We start from the raw sequence: 18,744 nt of genomic DNA, 5'->3' as shown, positions 1-18,744 counted from the left end.
GTATTAACAGTTATACCAAAACAATAAGATGATTAAACTAATTTAACAAATTCAAATCTATCTGAAACAGATAATCTTGACATACCTGACCTAAGAGGACGCCATCTCGAGAAACCCTTATTTAACTTAATGAAAGGTAGGCGGATAACAAACTACGCAGCTAAATCTTTTTGTGATATAACTTTCTATATATAGAATCATATAACTAATAATGAGAATGAATGAGAAAAATGAAATGCGTGTAAGTTATGGTTATGGAGAAAAATGAAATGCCATGCCGCCTATTTAAGTTGTCACATTTTTATTTTTTTTCAATTTCATTGCTTTGTTAGTCAATAATCTTAGGAGACGCTGAGGCATGGAGAAAAAGAAGACACTGTATGTTCCTTATGACTTGATCATCCAAATTCTTTTGAACTTACCAGTGATGTCTCTTTTACGTTTCAAATGTGTTTGTAAGTTATGGTTTTGTCTTATCTCTGATCCTCATTTCGCAGATTTACATTTTCAAATTACCGCCGCAAGAGGCACTTCTAGAATTCTCTTCATATCAAATTCCTTACGGAAAATAGTATCTTTAGATTTTGAATCAAAACTTCACTTCACTGCTTCAAAAATACCTAGCCCTAATTTCTTGTATCCCCGATCTAATTTTCTTTATGAAATTATAAGTTCTTGTAGAGGTTTTATATTTTTGCACCATTCTTCAAAATTCCACATTTGGAATCCATCCACCGGAGTTCACAAACAAATACCTTTGTCTCCTAATGAATTATATGAACATAGTTTATGTTATCTATATGGTTTTGGGTATGATCGGTGAAGAGATGATTATTTGGTGGTTTCAATCTCCTTTGATCTAACCTTAGATCATAGTTATTCACGTTTGGAGTTTTTTTCGTTGAAAGATAATATGTGGAGAGAAATCGAGGGTATTCACTCCCCTTATACCAATAATACATGGAGATGTTATTCGCCTAGAGTAGGATCGCTCTTTAATGGGAATATTCATTGGTTGGCTGCAAATGAAGAAAGCGGAGACAATGTTATTCTTGCATTCGACATAACAGAAAGAAAACTTTTAGAGATGCCTTATCCAGATGGTTTTGAGTGTGAACGAGATGAAGATCGTGAATTGTGGGTATTTGGAGAATTTCTTAGTCTATTGGCTATGGATTATGATAATGATATTGTTGAAATATGGGTTATGAAAGAATACAAAGTGCATTCATCTTGGACTAAGACTCTTGTTCTGTCTATTGATGACATTTCTGCTCGATACTTTACCCCAATTTGCTCTACAAAAAGTGGAAACATCGTTGGAACAAATCATACTGCTGGATTGGTGATGTATAACAATAAAGGACAACTTCTAGAGCATGAATCATACCATGTAGGTCCACTTGAATCCTTCCAAGTGACCGCCTATACAGAGTCTTTGCTTTCACTCCCTAATAACAATGTGCAAGTCTAAGAAGATGACACAAACGAAAAGAATGAGGTATTGAAATATTCTCTTGCACCATTTTCTTGATATTTATATCTTGTATTATGATATGAACTACGGGGTTCAAAAATGAATAAGGTCTTGTTTTATAATTTAGAGTCTTTTGGAGTGTGTGTGTGTAGTATGATACATATTTAGTCGTTGAATTAATACCATTTCTTTATTTTATGAGTTTTACATATATTTTAGTGGCACACTTTAATTAAAGTATTTTCAATTGCAGAGAATTGCACAATGCTATTGCAATTTGACATAGAAAAAGATTGAAGACCTTTAGACATATTGTGGTCTAACCAGTTACTAAAGCAAATTTCAGTAGCCCTTTATTGTGCTTTCTAGTCAAAAGCCTTAGAACTAGTTTTCATCCAATTTCAGTTTAATGTAGTTGATATATCCTGCAATTTTTAGGGGTCATTGTAGTTTTGTTTCTAAGTTGTATTCTTTCATTTGTTTTGAATGAAATGTCATAAGATTTGTTCTATATAAAAACTAAGTAAGTAAGGATGAAAAGTAGATTTTTACTTAGCAGATCAAATAGACCCTATACTAAACAATCCATTTTAGAGGAGGTATAGATCCTATTGAGAAGCTCAGTTTTTAAGTTCATTAATTAATAAGTTTGATTGGATAGCGAACATCGCCAAATCGACGCAATCAATTATCTAGTGAACCACATTACACTAATCACTGCTCATTGGTTAGTCACAAGCCGTGTTCTTTTGCAGTCGATTAACCCCGATAAAAATTAGTCATCACTAAACTGCGGTAACCCATAGATAGATAAAAGGGCCACATCAGTCAAACATAAAATTGCGACGTAAAAGATCATAAAGGAACAAAAGTTTGTTACCATATCATTACGCTTTACAAAATTGATATTTTTTTTTTTGTTGATAGACGAAATGATAAAGACATTGAAAACTCACACACACAAAGTGGAGTGGTCAGGGTTCGAACCCCGGTCATGAAGTTCGACACTAACAATTTCGACATTTCTGTCTGTTGAGCTAGAATTTATGTATGGATATCATTTTACTTGCACACAAAACAAAGGCAGATCTAGAAGAGAATAAACTACTACCTGCGTGTTTCACATGCCACTACCATCCAACTCTTTCTTTCTTATCTTTTCTTTTTTGTGTATGACCAATCAATGAACCAATCTCTTTTCCATCTTCTTCGCTAATTTCTATATCTTCACTATAAGAATAACACACATATGCCACTAATTTCTTGCATTCCATCTTCACAAAAAACAACATTAATCCTCCATTATTCATGGACAACAACAAAAACAAACCTCTACATGTTGTAATGTTCCCATGGATAGCCATGGGACACATGTACCCATGTTTTCAAGTTTCCAAAATCCTTGCACAAAATGGTCACTTTGTAACACTCATATCAACTCCTTCAATCATAGATCGTCTTCCTAAACTCTCACAAACACTATCAACATTCATTAAACTCATCAAACTTCCTTTATCATCTCACATAGACAAAAACCATCTTCCACAAAATTCAGATTCCACCATGGACATTCCTTCCAACAAACTCTATTACCTTAAATTAGCTTATGATTGTCTTCAACAATCTGTAGCTGAGATACTCAAAACTTCAAATCCTGATTGGGTTTTCTATGATTTTGCAGCTAGTTGGTTACCACAGTTAGTAAAAGGTTTGAATTTGAACATTTCATGTGCTTATTTTAGTCCTTGTCCTGCATGGAGCATATGTTTCTTTGACACACCAAGACAACAACTTGGTGATGATGTTGCAGCGATTCGAACAAATCTTGAAGATTACTATGGTCCTCCCAAATGGGTTTCTTTTCCTACAAAGATTGGTTTAAGACCTTATGAGGTAAGAAAATTACTTGAAGATATCAAAGTGAATGGAACAGGGGCTTCCCCTGTTTTTGATCTAAACAGAGCAAATTCAGATTGTGACTTGTTTATTATTAGAAGCTCAAGAGATCTTGAAGGAGAATGGTTAGATTTTCTTGGTGAGTTTTACAACAAACCTGTGATTCCTATTGGATTGCTTCCACCAATAAGAGATTCTTCTTCTTCTGATGAAGTTGATGATAGTCCTGATTGGCTTCAAATCAAAGAATGGTTAGACAAACAAAAAGGTTCATCTGTTGTTTACATTGCATTTGGGAGTGAAGTGAAATTGAGCCAAGAAAATCTCAATGAATTAGCTCTTGGAATTGAGATTTCTAAATTACCTTTCTTTTGGGTTTTGAGAGATTTGAAAAATGGTTTTGTTAAGTTACCAAATGGGTTTGAGGATAGGACAAAACATCATGGGATAGTGTGGAAAAATTGGGCCCCACAACCTAGAATCTTAGGTCATGGTTCTATTGGTGGTTGTTTGACTCATTGTGGTTCTGGTTCAATGATAGAAAATCTTTATTTTGGACATGTTCTTGTTATGTTACCTTTTTTATTGGATCAAGCTTTGTATTCAAGAGTAATGCAAGAGAAGAAAGTGGGAATTGAGATAGTTAGGAATGAAGAAGATGGATCATTTACAAGGGATTGTGTAGCTAAGGCATTGAGATTTACTATGGTGGATGAAGAAGGAAGTGATTATAGAAAAAATGCTAAAGAGATAGGGAAGAAATTTAGTAGCATGGAGCTAAATAATCAATATGTTGAAAACTTCATTTCTTCACTTCAAAATTATAATTTATAGGAATGTTTAGAAATAATTAAGTAAACATTTATTTGATTTGAGTTAGTATATGTCTTCTTACTTTTCATCTCCTATTTCACACCAAATTAGATGATCCATCATGTGGACTTAATTTGTGTTTTTTTTTTGCCAATGTATTGAATTTTGAAAGCTTGTTAAAGTGGAAAAAAAGCAGAGAAAGAAGATTATGAAGATAGATATAGTATCTTATATTTTTACATTATTATAGGTTTTGATGTATAAAGATGCACAATTTTAGAATGTATGATGATCTAATTACTTATTTACCTACTCACTACTAAGTTCTCTATTTGTTTTGATATATAAAAATAGATCTAATCTATATAAGAAAGTTTATTGTTTTGAAAAACTTTCAATCTAATCTATATAAAAAAGTTGATTGTTCTGAAAAACTTTCAATTGTCCTTATATATTGATGTGCATTGTAGTTTGATCTCACGTGTTCTTATACATTGTTTAATTAGATGATTGGATATTGGAAAATTTGAAATAAAGAGAAGAGAGATTGGAGGAAAAACCTTGGTTATCTCTTGTTTCGCAGCAAATTTTATCACACATGCCACTTTACCTTCATCAGCTAGCCATAATATTTTCACATAAAAAAAAAATATGGTCATTACCCCTCATACAAATAGAAAATACGGGGACAGATAATATATTTTGGGTTAAATATATCGAAAAATTTATTTTTAGTTTCTAAAAAAAATTCGAATTTTGGTTCCTCAAAACTTTGTTTTTTCAATTTTAGTTTATGTTTTTTTTACAAAAATTATGTAGCATGTTTCAATGATTATTATGATATCTTATCATTATTAAAATTTTAAATATTATTAGTTTAATAATTTAACTATTTTAGTTTATTAATTTAATATCTAATTCGAAGTTATGCATAAACTTAAGTGTTTAAGTTATCAATGTTAGACAATTTGCTCCTGAATTTTTTTCGTTTTATTTTGGTCTTTTATATTATAAAATATTAGACACTTTAGTCCTTTAATACATATTGATACTTTAGTCCTTTAATATAAAGACATATATACATATTAGACATATATACATGAAGAATCAGTTAAAGTATCTAGTAAGATTTATATTTTAAAAGACTAAAATGTGAAACATTTCTATCTTAAAAGACTAAAATATAACAATTTTTTTAAGAACAAAAATACAAATATCTAGCTTTCATAAGAGATCCAAAAAAAATAAATAAGAGTCTCCAAAGAAGCTCATTTACAGTCACAAGTCACAGAGATACAAGTAAAATAGAAAAAGGGAAAAGAAGAATTAGAATAGAGCGCAATGGCAATAACAATCTATTATGCCTAAGAAAGAAGAAAAATGTTACGTAAACACATTTATTTGACAAAAATACAATAAATATATATTTTTGATTTTTTTAATATTTTTTGCATACTTCGTTTTGCGTGCTTATGAGTGAAAAAGAATTGTGTTAATTTTGTGTCTCAAAATTTGTGTTTGAATAACACACTTCAAGAAAGAATGATAGTGTATGGCGGCCACCAACAACTTTCTTCTACAAATATTGTATTATTTTGGCTTTGACAAGGTAATAAACAATGTTTTTAAAAAGAAGATTAAGTTCCAAATTCTTTTTTTTTTTGTGATAATTAAGTTCCAAATTCTATTATCAAAAGAAGATTAATCCATTTTTTTTAGAAGATAGAAAAAGTGACAATTGTTTTTAAAAATTCACACATATAAATATAAATAGAAGAGTCGGGATTAAAATACCAAAATCTAACTTAATAGGTCTACAATTTTATTAGCTGAGTTAGAATTTGTGACGGTTAAAGTCAATTTTAATTTCTAACATCTTCTAAAGCAAAAACTAAACATATGCTTATTTTGCACATAATCTTAATGTTCTGGAGTGGGCCAAAAGCTGGCCCAATTACTCTTCTGCCCGACATTTGGGGCAGGGCCCAATAAGGGAAGACCTCCCTGACATGTCAGCCAATGACGTGTCCTCCACAACGTACGACTAAGCAGCACGTTAAATACGTGCTCATCCATCCAGCCACGTTTGAGTCACGGAGCTTATCCATTACCCACCTAAAGTGGAACGGCTCCAACCAAGATAGGGCGCATAACCGCCTCCCCTACGATATAGGGACTATCTTGGCAGTTGAGCCTATTGGGCCGGTTATCCCGGCTCAATAGACCAACCTTTGGCTCAGCGCCGAGGGCAACTATATAAGCTCTCCTAGACTTTCTCTCTCTTCTTTCTTGAGCCAGGTATTCTGAATCATTATACTCTAAACTTTCTCTCTCTTCTTTCTTGTATCTCTCATTCTCTTGCTGACTTAAGCATCGGAATGCCTGCAAGTACAAACCCCCTTCAGGTGAACGAATTGCTCAACAGATCAGTCATCTCTATTCTGATCAACAGGTTAGATCACTTACCATAATACTAACGTAAACTTGAGAGATTCTTGACAAACAGCCAAGCACCTATACCACCATTGCTGTCAAAGTACATTACCCGATCCCAAAACACAATCTATATATTTTTTATATTTTTTATTTTTACAATAAAAAAAAGTTGCTGCGAGGTTCTCGTGGAACACCAATTTGTTTTTATTTAATTTTATAAATGACATGGGGCTTCCTCGTGTACAATAAAATAACATTGTATTAGATGTGTTATTCATAAACACAAGTATTCTAGCTGAATGCGTGACACACGTGGCATTATTGTTTATACAATGATGAGTGATTTCTTGAAAATTAGTAGTTAGGTTAGTTAATTCAGTGGTGAATGGTGAATGATGTTAAATTTGGTCGGAATGACCATAATACGATTTCCGCAACTACGATTGAAAGGATGGTGGAACAATTTGATATCATAACTGACCATCGAATCAAATTAAGCTTAAAGTTTTACATTTAATCTCTGACACTTGAAAAAATATTTGAGAGAATAGTCTTTGCAGTTGTGAGGTTTAAAAAAAATAAAATAAAAAGAGTGTTATATATTATATTATATCTTCAACTCTTGCATATTCTACTTCCTACTCATCATATCATCAACTCTTGCATAATCTTCACACTCATACCTTCCAAGTTCCAAACAAATCCAACTCTTGAGATGGGTTCAATTGATAATGAAAATGTCATCAACAACATTGATGAAAACAAACCTCTTCATATTGTAATGCTTCCATGGCTAGCTATGGGACACATATACCCTTACTTTGAAGTAGCCAAAATTCTAGCTTCAAAGGGTCACAAAGTTACCTTCATAAACTCTCCCAAAAACATTGATCAAATTCCAAAACCCCCCAAAACCATTCAACCATTCATCAACTTAGTCAAGTTACCTTTACCATACATTGAACAACTTCCACAAGGTGCTGAAAACACTATGGACATTCAACCAAACATGAACCGTTACCTTAAACTAGCTTATGAAGGTCTTGCAGATGATGTTACTGAGATTCTCAAAACATCAAAACCTGACTGGGTTTTCTATGATTTTGCTTCTGGTTGGTTAGCACCAATAGCAAAAAGTCTCAACATTGCTTCTGCTCATTACAATATAACACCAGCTTGGAACAAATGTTTCTTTGATCCACCTAAGGATCAAGTCAAAACAAATTTCAAACTTGAAGATATGTGTGGTCCACCAAAATGGGTTCCTTTTCAAACAACTATTCATCTTAAGCCTTATGAGATTATTAGAGCTTTTACAGCTCTTAGAGATGAATCAGGTGGAGTAGCTGGTTTTGATTTGAATAAGGCTTATTCAAGTTGTGATCTTTTTCTTCTTAGAACATCAAGAGAGCTTGAAGGTGAATGGTTGGATTATATTTCTGAGCAGTACAAGGTTCCTGTTGTTCCTGTTGGGTTGCTTCCACCATCTATGCAGATAAGAGATGATGAAGAGGAAGAGAATAATCCTGATTGGGTGAAAATCAAAGGGTGGTTGGATTCAAGAGAATCATCTTCTGTTGTTTACATTGGATTTGGAAGTGAGTTGAAGTTGAGTCAAAAAGATTTAACTGAATTAGCTCATGGAATTGAGCTTTCTGGTTTGTCTTTCTTTTGGGCTTTGAAGAATCTGAAAGAGGGCACACTTGAGTTACCTGAAGGATTCGAGGATCGGACGAAGGAACGCGGAGTTGTTTGGAAAACATGGGCACCTCAGCTTAAGATTTTAGCTCATGGAGCTATTGGTGGATGTATGAGTCATTGTGGTTCAGGTTCTGTTATTGAAAAGATTCATTTTGGACATGTTCTTGTGACACTACCTTATTTGCTTGATCAATGTTTGTTTTCAAGAGCATTGGTTGAAAAAGAAGTGGCTATTGAGGTACCAAGAAGTGATGAAGATGGATCTTTTACTAGGGATTCTGTGGCTCATACATTGAGGTTAGCAATTGTGGATGAAGAAGGAAGTAACTTAAGGAACAATGCTAAAGAGATGGGAAAAGTTTTCAGTTCAAAAGATATCCATAATCATTACATTGATGATCTCATTGCTGCTCTTTACAAGTATAGGGTTCCTTCCAATTCCAACAACTAAGGAGACTAGTTTCATTTCATGTGTTTCTTTTTCTTTTTTTATGTGATCTTTGTTTTGCAATAAAAGGTTTAGTTTAGTTTAGTTTCCTCCTTTTCAATTTTGTAACAAAAATGTGATATGGCACTTTTTTCACAAATTTAGTATAATTGTAACTTGTAAGGTACTTTTTTCCAGTAATATATCCTTATTTAGTGCATCTCAATACACTTATATGTGGTCAAATCATATATAAAGTGTCTTATAGTAGAAACTATTGATTTTGATTTCAAATTTGTGATTTGAGTATAATGTTACAAATCATGGAATTTTGTTACAGTTGCCTCAAATTTATTTCTGGTTTCCTATAAAAATTCTTTTTAAGGAAACCAAGAAAAATGGAAATAAAAACTAACTCAATGTAGAGAATTTGAAGACTTGTTTCAAATCCTTACACTCAATGAATACTTCAAGTTTCCAACATGAAGCATGTGCTCTCCCAATGGAACTTTTCGGTTTCCAAGTTCATCAACCACACTCAAATCTTTGCAAACGTCTACCTTGAACCTAACCAATCCTTCCGATTTTCCAGCCAATTGCATTTTCTCAAAACCCAACAAGTGTTTCTGAGGTGCATTGTGCACATCAGGAGGTGTAAAAAATAACAACACTGTATGGCTACTACTCATTTTCGCCATGTTCTTGACAGTTAGATGAATATCAAATGCCAAGTTTTGACAATGCTCATCGGCAACATCAAGTGACTTGCATTGTAAGGAACGACATTCGTGATCCACGGCTAGAGGAACGGACACCAACTGAGGCGCTTTAACTATTTTGTGTTCGACCGTGCCGAAACTAATTCCGTCTCCAAATGAGAAAACAGTTTCTCCTTTATAAAATCTGTAAGTCCTACCAGGGTAACCAGTATCAGGATCAGCTCTCATGTTCATGTTTGTCATCGGTACCTTTTCTACATATGATTGTGGATACCATGTCATCGGTAGCCTTCCACCTGCATCACAAAAATCATCCATTAGTGTCAATGTTGTATATCGTTTTCATTTTAAATAATGTCTGTGGCCACAATCTGTGTCGCGACATCAAGTTTTTATGTCTCCAGGATCACAATGTGACCACAATTGAGACTGTATCGGCAGTTTTTGACTGCAATTCTCCGTAATAATAGAGATTATGGCGTGACCTCAAACATTGTGGGAAAAAGCGAATGACTTACTTGGATTATAGAAGCCAAAAATAACATCAGCTATTGCAGCTCCACCCGCTTCTCCAGGGTAGCCAACCCACAAAATGCTTGTGATTTTATCATTACTTTTGGCAAAGGAAACATCCATGCCACCACCAGACATTATGACAAGAATCACAGGCCCTTTGGATGCATTTGCAACTTCACTCACTAGCTGTTGTTGCTGTCCTGGAAGTAGAATGTTAACTCTATCAAGACTTTCTGCTTCTATAGCTAGATTTGCACCTACAACAATAATGGTTGCATCTGCTGACTCTGCAATCTTCGTGGCATCGTCTATCTGAGCATTGGCACATTGCACATCAGGACAACCAGGAGCATAACTTGTAGGAACCAACGCAGTTAGGGCTTGCAAGGGTGATGTATATTTGCAAGGGATTCCTGCAAAATTTCAGGAACTTGTCAAATGTGATGTTAAGCAAAAGTTAAAGATAAGAAGTCCTCAACAATAATAACAAACCATTTGATAAGTTTTGTCTCAAGTTAATATGTTTTGTACTTTTATGCATAATATGTAAGGCATGTTTGGATTGACTTATTTGAGCTTATCTACTAGCATAAGCACTTGTGTGACTATTCGAGGAAGTTTATAGAAACATAAGCATATTTCAACTTATGCAAATTGCAGAAGTAGGAAATTTTGATACCTTCATAGTTTCCAATCATGACCCTTGTAGCATTAGCATTAGGTCCTATAACTGCCAATGATTTAATGGCTTTGGAACTTAGAGGCAATGATCCTGGACTATTTTTAAGCAACACAATCCCTTGTCTTGCAGCTTCACGGGCTAGCTCTTGATTCTCTGGAGTGCACACATCTTTTGGACCAAGTTTTCCATAAGGTTGCTTGCTTGGATCACCATCAAAGAAACCAAGACGCATCAATGTTGCAAAATTGTTCGACACAGCATTGTTAATAGATGCTTCATCCACAAGCCCTTGCTTTACTGCACCTTCTGTATATTGGCCTAGATAACTTCCACAGTCCAAATCTAATCCTGTTAAATCAAAATTTACATACGGCAAAAATAAGTAAACTGTTAGAACAGCAATTCGGTTCAAAAGAAAAAACATACGAAAAACACAAACACACGATATTTGGTCACAAAATTTGGCCAAATGTGCCTATCTCTTCGGCTGCAGTACCTTACTACTAATCAAACTTAATGTTTATAGAGTACAACGTGTGTTTAAATACTACGATTCAGTTTACGCGATTACTCCTGAACAGTAAACTATCCAGCACTTTTCATTGGAATATGTATGTACAATTTTTTTCTCATATTTTGTTACCTGACAGTATGGTTTTGGCTGCAGCTTCTTCAGGAGTCTTGGTATAATGTTGATCTTTAAAAAGCACTTCTACTGAATCACAGTCGGAAACTATATATCTATATTCATCGCATAATAAATTCATATTACTTGGTGTAAAGACAACAACATGAATAATGAAATCTAACTAAATGAGATTTAGGAGAATTCTAATTACCCATTTAATTTCCATTTGCCTCTGATAACTCCCTTAAGAAGGTCAGGGTCTGCACAAGTTGGCTTTCCATTGACTTTGTTGTAGGAACACATCACACTAGCAACATTCCCATCAATCACACAACTCTTAAATGGAGGTTGGAATGTGTCATCCAAATCTTGCTGATTCACCTAACAAAATCAATAAATAAAAGGGGTACCAGAAAATGAGTTTTTGCATTCATAACCTTACAAAAACTACGAAACACTGACACAGACACAAACATCGAACACAACATTGATACTAACATATGTAATAATTTGAGAAAATGGAAGCGATTGAATGTAATCACATGTGTCAAACTGTCAGCATGGTACACGACATTGTTGGACCCTGACATATTTCAGATACTCGAACATGCTTTCAACCTAAAATGTCAGTGTGCTACATAGTATAATCCTTTATAGCACCGACATTTCTGATTGAAGGCGTGTCTGGTGTCCAACACGTGTCAATGTTCAACACCGACCCAAAACCGGCACATGTGATTACATTCAATTAATTCATTTTCTTAAATTATTACTGGTGTGCGTTGTTCTTCATAGGTACAATCACATTAACTTCTTAAGTTAGGTAACTTCTTAAGTTTTCAATGAAATGTAGACAGATTATTACCACAGCATTGAAGGTGTAACGCTGAACACCTTTCCAGTTATCAACATCATAAGCTGTATAATGTTTGCAACAAGCAGCAACCTTAAGCTTGTCGGAATCTCCATCATCAGTTTGTTGCAGACCTTTCACATATCCTGCTGCATATTTGCTACTTAACAAAGGGTCTTCCCCTGGTGTTTCTTGTCCCCTTCCCCATCTCGGATCTCTAAATATGTTTATATTTGGTGACCAATATGTCAAACCAGCCAACCCTACATTGTACATTGCTCTTGCTTCAGTTGAAACAACCTGAAATTACCATAAATTAGTCCTTAACACCATCATTTAGTGTCTAAGTTTAACTTTAATTAACTAACTAATTGATAATTATCACAAAGTATATACTTTCGCAGCAAAATAAATGAACACTACTTTTTTATGATTCAAATTCAAACCAACTAATTACATTAACTTTTGATTCAATATGCAAGCTGGAAATAAAAAAGATAGTACAAATTTGGCATGATCACCCTGAGAACTCACCCATATTTGTGTTTCATTTATTATTCTATTTGCTCAATTTAACATTTGTACCTAAAAGGCTTTTGCTTTTATGCCAATAGCAATAAAGAAAGGATGATGAGAAAAATACACAGATTCAATTATTCAACCAGGTAAGTTGTAACTACCACCTACTTTCTTTAATCACTAACTAATACTACATTTAACCTCGTTGCTAAACCACCTACTATTAATACTCAAACCTACAAAATTTAACAACTAATATCCTCTTAACTCCATTTTTATAAACCAAAGATGTATGTGGCTCGTGCACGCAACTGAGGAAACTAATCCCGAGAGCTCAGAGATTGAACCCTGAACAAATGCTTAAGCGGCCTAAGTATTTGTAAATGTGGCACACCAAGATGGTTACTTCTTTTAAATGGATAATGTACAATTTTAGATTGGAACCAAAAAAGGGTCATTTCTCATTCAAAACTACACCAAAATCTGACATTTTCAAAAAAGATCCACCAACTCCAATGAATAAAATTACAGTAACAACTTTTTATGTCTCTATTCACCAACATCACACTTTCCCAGTTTTTGACAACCCTACTCCCAAGAAAGAAAGAACAAAAAAATAGAAGAAAACTTCTATGTACACCATTTCTCCCACAATAATGGACTTATTTGTAAAAAAAATTGTTTCACAATAATTTACCCTTTTAATATTCAATACAATATTAATAAATTTTTCCGATTATACCTTCTAATTAATACTAATTCCTGCTGGAAACCATTTTTAGCCGGATTTTACTTACCTTACGGCCGAACTATGGATTATCGGAGCTCCTTCCCTAAGAACTAGAGGATTAATACCAAAAAAGAAAAAAGAGAGAAAGAGAAAACTCACACTTCCAATGGCTTGAAAGAGAGAAGTGTTGAAAGAAGCTGCAGTAAGAATAGGCATAGGAAAACTAGTAGCACCTGGAACCAAACTTGAAAAATGTGTACCAGGACCAATGTTAGAAACTCCATGAAGAGCTTCAGACCACCATTCATACTTTGGTATCCCAAGTCTGCTCACTTGAACAGCAGAGTTTCCAAGGTTCCCTATTTTCTCTTGCAGTGTTAATCTCTTCACCAAGTCTGAAACCCTATCTTCAACCGACAATGACTTGTCACAGAATCCATAACTTGATAAATTCGTATTCTTGGCAACATCGCAGGCAAATACAGTTGATGTTTGGCCATAAACATGGTTACAGTTCAATAAAACTGTTGCATAAAAAATTGTGAAACACAGGAAAACAGAGGAAACAGAGAAAACCTTCGGTTCTCTGTTTTCAGTGTATGCCATAACTGTAATGTAAACTCTAAAAAAATCTTAAAACAACAAAACAATCAAAAGGGTATGTTTTGTTTTGTTTTGTTTATTATCTATGAATTAAACGAAAAATGTGTTCTTTTGTTTTTATGAACACATTGTTTTTTTTAGTGATGTGTGTTATTTGAGGGAAAAAAAAATGAAACTTTGAAAGACCCTTTTGAATGCAGTTGTTGTTTTTTGGCAGAGAGCCAAAAGAACAACTGAAAGAATCAATGTATTGTAATGTATCTAACCAAGATTTAACTTGGTCTCTGTGTTTGATTTATATATACTGTATAGTGCGTGCAAGGTGGTTTTTTTATTATTAATTTTCTACTATTTTAGGTGAATTATTATGTATAAAATAAAGTCAATATTTGCTTGCTACGGTAAATCATTCACGTGAGGAGTACTTTTTTGGCATTTGGTTTGTTTTGGGGGTTCAGTAAAACAGATTGTGAAAACTGAAAAAATATTGCTACAAAAATAAAAGGTATCATATTGTACTCTTGAAAAATATATGATTCCTAACATAATAGTAATTGATAATTGCATGAAAAGGGTTCTGTGTAAGTGAGGTAATTTGTGAATCTTGTGAAGCTTAGTTGGGGGATACTATTTTAATTAAATTTTCAGTATATACCAACTTGAGAGAAAGTCTTACTTAGGCACTGACCCAACACATCAAATTTGGGCACATCCAATAAAAGTTTGACAACACATAAACAATTGTTATCATTTTAAAAAATAAAATAAAAGTGTTTTTTTTCCTTCTCTCTTCCGTCTTCTTTCTCTTTCATTGTCTCTTCTCTTCTCTAAAATCTCTGCAACATTCTTCTCATTTTCTCTACTACATTTTCATTTTTGTGTTCATCATCATTAACCAATAATAAAAAAACAACAAAAATCTAATGAAATAAAAAGAGTCTATTTCTCTTCTACATTTTCATTTTTTGCATCATATAAAAGAACTAAGCAACCGAGGGATTTGACTCTTCTTCAAGATGAAAACTCGGATCCATCATTATTCACCAGATCTTATTTTTACCAAACTTTTCTCATCTATCTGTGTTGTTGCTGTTCAAATTTTTTTGTTGATCTTTTGAAATTTTAGTTTTTCCTATTAAGGTAGGAGAGACTGAAAATTTGATAAGTGTTTTTTTTTTACAATTGAAGATTTTATATGTTCTTTGGAGGAAGAAGTGGAAATTTTGTTGTAGAGATCGGAGAGAAAGAAGACACAAGGAGTGGAGAGAGAAGAAAAAAATTAGTTTTTATTTAATTTTTAGAAAAAGTAACAATGGTTTATGTGTTGTCAAAATATTATTGGATGTGCTCAAATGTGATGTGTTGGGTAAGTGCCTAAGTAAGAGTTTCTCACCAACTTGGACCTAGGAAGCTTTTAGCCTGTATCAAATAAATGATTTTAGAGGGTCTCATTTTCATGGATAATAAAAGCCAATAGCACTTGTATTGGATGATAAATGAAACAAATATTTTTTTTGTCGGTTAAAATTTAACCCTAAATAAATGGAATATTTAAAATTTAATTTTTGATATTTAAATTATAGTTCAAATATAATTAGTTCAGTTACATCAGTTTTTATTGTATAGAATCGAAGATAGTATATGATACTGGTATAAAGTAATGGTATACGTATTTTGTGACTTTTGTTTGTGTTATCTGTTTGGTCATAAAAATACTATGTTTGATTGTTAATTTGTTTATGTATGTCCTCAAATTTTTGATAGTGTATAGTATTAGTAATATTTTTTAATGATAATTTAGTGATATATACTACACTATAGACTCCTTCTAAAGTTAGAGTGTATGTTAGGACCAGTTTCTTTATTACTACATTCAAAAAATAATACTAGTAGCTTTATTCGGTTGGTGGTTCAATTCTTGCAAACAAAGAGAAAATGATGGAAGAATAATAATTAAAATGTATAGTTAAGAAAGAAAAGAAAGAGAGAAAATGATGGAAAAATAATAATTAAAATGTAGATAAGAAAATATCTCACAGTAACTTATTGGACACATTGGAGACAGCAGGAATATATGGTAGTGAAGTGAAGACCATGAAGCCCGTGCTTGTACAGGGTTAAGCAACCTTAAAAAATCCAACTCAAACAAATTTTTTAAAAAAACTATATGTCAAGAATCATCAAAATAATAATTTTTTTATTGAATTAATTTTTTTTAATAATAAAATTATTATGAGTTTAATGGTATAAAAAAATTCTTTTCTGAAATTCTTAAACAACATTTTTAGAGAACTTAAGAGAATCTCACATCCGTCGATGTGAGATGGTCTGAATATGTATTTATAAGTGAGGGCAATCCTCACGTTATAAACCGATTTTATAAGATGAGTTAGGTCCAACTTCATATTCTAATATGGTATCAGAGTTTCTCCACGATCCGTTAGACCGCGTGCTATTAGGTTTATGAAAAATTAGGTCATCCATCATTTATATCTGCATATCAAGCCCAATTGTACTGAATGCGAGGAAGGGTGTTAATAGTAGGCCCAACATCCGATTATAATAGTCAAATACTTATTAACATGAATTTTTTTATAACACTTATTAGCATGACTTTATTAACACTTGTTAATACTGTATGACCTTGTAATAATGGTAAGTGCATTTCTCCTATTCAAAACAGATAAAATACACTTTTGAATCATATATTTTGGTAAAAAACTATACTAAAAAAATTATTTTCCAATACAATATACTACACTATTGAGATATACTAATCCTCTAATTAATAAAAATGAAGAATTGTGAGGTACACAGAAAACAAAAACAATTGTGTAGATAATGATCATTGAGATGCACACAGAAGTGAGAGCATGATTTGTCTAAGAATAAGATGATGAACCGTGAAGTCTAAGTTTAGATGAGAGGGGACCTACCCAGTGGACTGGCCTGTAGAAACAAACAGATAAGTGAGTGAAGGGCCATCTCTTTGTAGGGTCCTAATTGATTCAGTAACCACTCCTATTGCTGAGTTATATCCTACCTGTAAAGCACCACCCATTCAATCATTATCCATTTGTCAAAATTAATAAATACACGTTTTGCTTTTCAATTAATTTTGGTCTTCACTTTATAAATTTTGGATAGACTAAAAATCATCATTTTAAATTGTAAAATAGTAGTAAGTGCATGATATAATTTGTTAAATTTTTATATGTAGATTTCCATCATTTCCCATCCATGCTAATTAGTTTTAGAATTTAAATGACAAAAGTTTAATACACATAAAAACTTAAGTTTTTATTAGTATAAAACAAGTGTTTAGTTAACTCAGTTGACATGACATCACATTATATATACAGAAAGTTGGAGTTCGGATCTCGGTCATCCAACTAACCACTATATTATTTGAAGGAAAAAAAAAAAACTAGTGTTTAAAATTTCATATGGCGTGATATCAATGCAAACAAGTTGTGATGACAATTAATTGATTCCTACACAATTAGTTAATAGAAGAGTATTTTGAATTGAGTTTTTTTTTTATAATTTTTTTGACACATTTTGAATGAGTTAATTAAACAATTTGGAAAGCAAGGTTTTGTATATTTGAGATCTCAAATTATAGACATTAACAATCTCATTGAATATGTACCAAAAAAAGAAAGAAAAAAAAAATCTCATTGAATATAAAATCCGTGGTTCATTCATTTGGATATATTGCATGATTACTTCAGATTTGAGAATGAGAAGTATTTATAGGAAATTGAAGTCACAAAGAAAAAAAAAAACCACTATTTATAGGAAATTGAAAGGGATATATGAGTTGCAAGTTGCAAGTTGCAAGTAGGCAGTGTCAGTCATATCAGTACTGGTATACTACTCTTTCGTGGTAATAATAATGGGCCAATGTTATGTCTGGAATTCTTAACATTATTATGAATATTCCCTCCAATTATCTTCCAAACTCCTATTCCTCCTTAGATTTAAATTGTGCCCGGTTAAAACTACATGCAGTCTTGCAATTAGGATATATTTAAAACGTTTAATTTTAATTAAATAGTTATAGATATATTTTGGTTGTAGAATTGCATGTAATTCGGATTCTCCTAACAAGTATTATGAATCGGAGATCTTATTTTTTGTATGATCCTATCCTATAGAGAATTATATACATATAGACCTATAGTAATCATGGTAAAGAAAAATGGACCTATGTAATAATTTAACATTAATTCATATTAATCATGGTGAAGAAAAATGTACGCAAGACCAAATTCATGTGAAAAAGGATTTTTTTTAATTTTTTAATATTTTTTTTCAATATGTGCAAAGGGGTATCATGATCATGTACTAGTATTTTTTATTATTGAAAACCTTGTAAAGTGTTATAACACTTCTGCTCTACATCTAGCTCAATTTTCTTATGACAATTTGTCTGCTAGCATATACAGATATTTTTTTATTAGACATATTAAAATCTGCAAATGAATGAATCTTTGTCCATATCTTACTACACTAACATAAGTCAATTGAACTAATAAAGAAATATGGACCTTGCTTTTTCGGTGATCCAGAAAACAACTCAATCTTCTTCAGCCAACTAACATGCATGAACAATTTTTTTAAGGGTAAATGATCATTTACCCCCCTGCAAAATAAGCAAATTTTCGTTTACCCCCCTGCACAGATTTTTTTTCTGTTTACCCCCTTGCAAAAAATAGATTCCCTCATTTCGCCCCCTGGG

At 32.7% G+C, this 18,744-nt stretch overlaps 3 protein-coding genes and 1 pseudogene across 3 annotated transcripts; 3 read left to right on the top strand and 1 right to left on the bottom strand.

Annotated features, from left to right (window-relative positions):
* The first annotated feature begins 358 nt into the window (after nt 1–358).
* Nucleotides 359–1,474, top strand: LOC123904546 (annotated as a pseudogene).
* A 1,112-nt stretch (nt 1,475–2,586) lies between these two features.
* On the top strand, nt 2,587–4,274 carry LOC123911326 (soyasaponin III rhamnosyltransferase-like). The gene has a single exon (XM_045962730.1). The coding sequence runs from the start codon at nt 2,786–2,788 to the stop codon at nt 4,205–4,207; it is 1,422 nt and encodes a 473-aa protein (XP_045818686.1). The 5' UTR covers nt 2,587–2,785; the 3' UTR covers nt 4,208–4,274.
* Nucleotides 4,275–7,245: 2,971 nt separating this feature from the next.
* LOC123908011 (soyasaponin III rhamnosyltransferase-like) lies at nt 7,246–8,970 on the top strand. The gene has a single exon (XM_045958505.1). It carries the CDS (start codon nt 7,338–7,340, stop codon nt 8,772–8,774), a length of 1,437 nt encoding a protein of 478 aa, XP_045814461.1. The 5' UTR covers nt 7,246–7,337; the 3' UTR covers nt 8,775–8,970.
* Nucleotides 8,971–9,015: 45 nt separating this feature from the next.
* LOC123908010 (beta-xylosidase/alpha-L-arabinofuranosidase 1-like) lies at nt 9,016–14,298 on the bottom strand. Its single transcript, XM_045958504.1, has 7 exons — nt 13,557–14,298; nt 12,161–12,448; nt 11,507–11,676; nt 11,311–11,408; nt 10,665–11,015; nt 9,988–10,398; nt 9,016–9,765 (listed from the first exon to the last, which is right to left on the bottom strand). The coding sequence occupies exons 1-7, from the start codon at nt 14,001–14,003 to the stop codon at nt 9,194–9,196; spliced, it is 2,337 nt and encodes a 778-aa protein (XP_045814460.1). The 5' UTR covers nt 14,004–14,298; the 3' UTR covers nt 9,016–9,193.
* Between the last annotated feature and the right edge of the window lie 4,446 nt (nt 14,299–18,744).

Source organism: Trifolium pratense, linkage group LG2 (genome assembly GCF_020283565.1).
Source record: "Trifolium pratense cultivar HEN17-A07 linkage group LG2, ARS_RC_1.1, whole genome shotgun sequence".
NCBI classification, from domain to species: Eukaryota; Viridiplantae; Streptophyta; class Magnoliopsida; order Fabales; family Fabaceae; genus Trifolium; species Trifolium pratense.
Note: the sequence above shows the minus strand (reverse complement) of the source record. Positions and strands in the feature narration are given on the sequence as shown.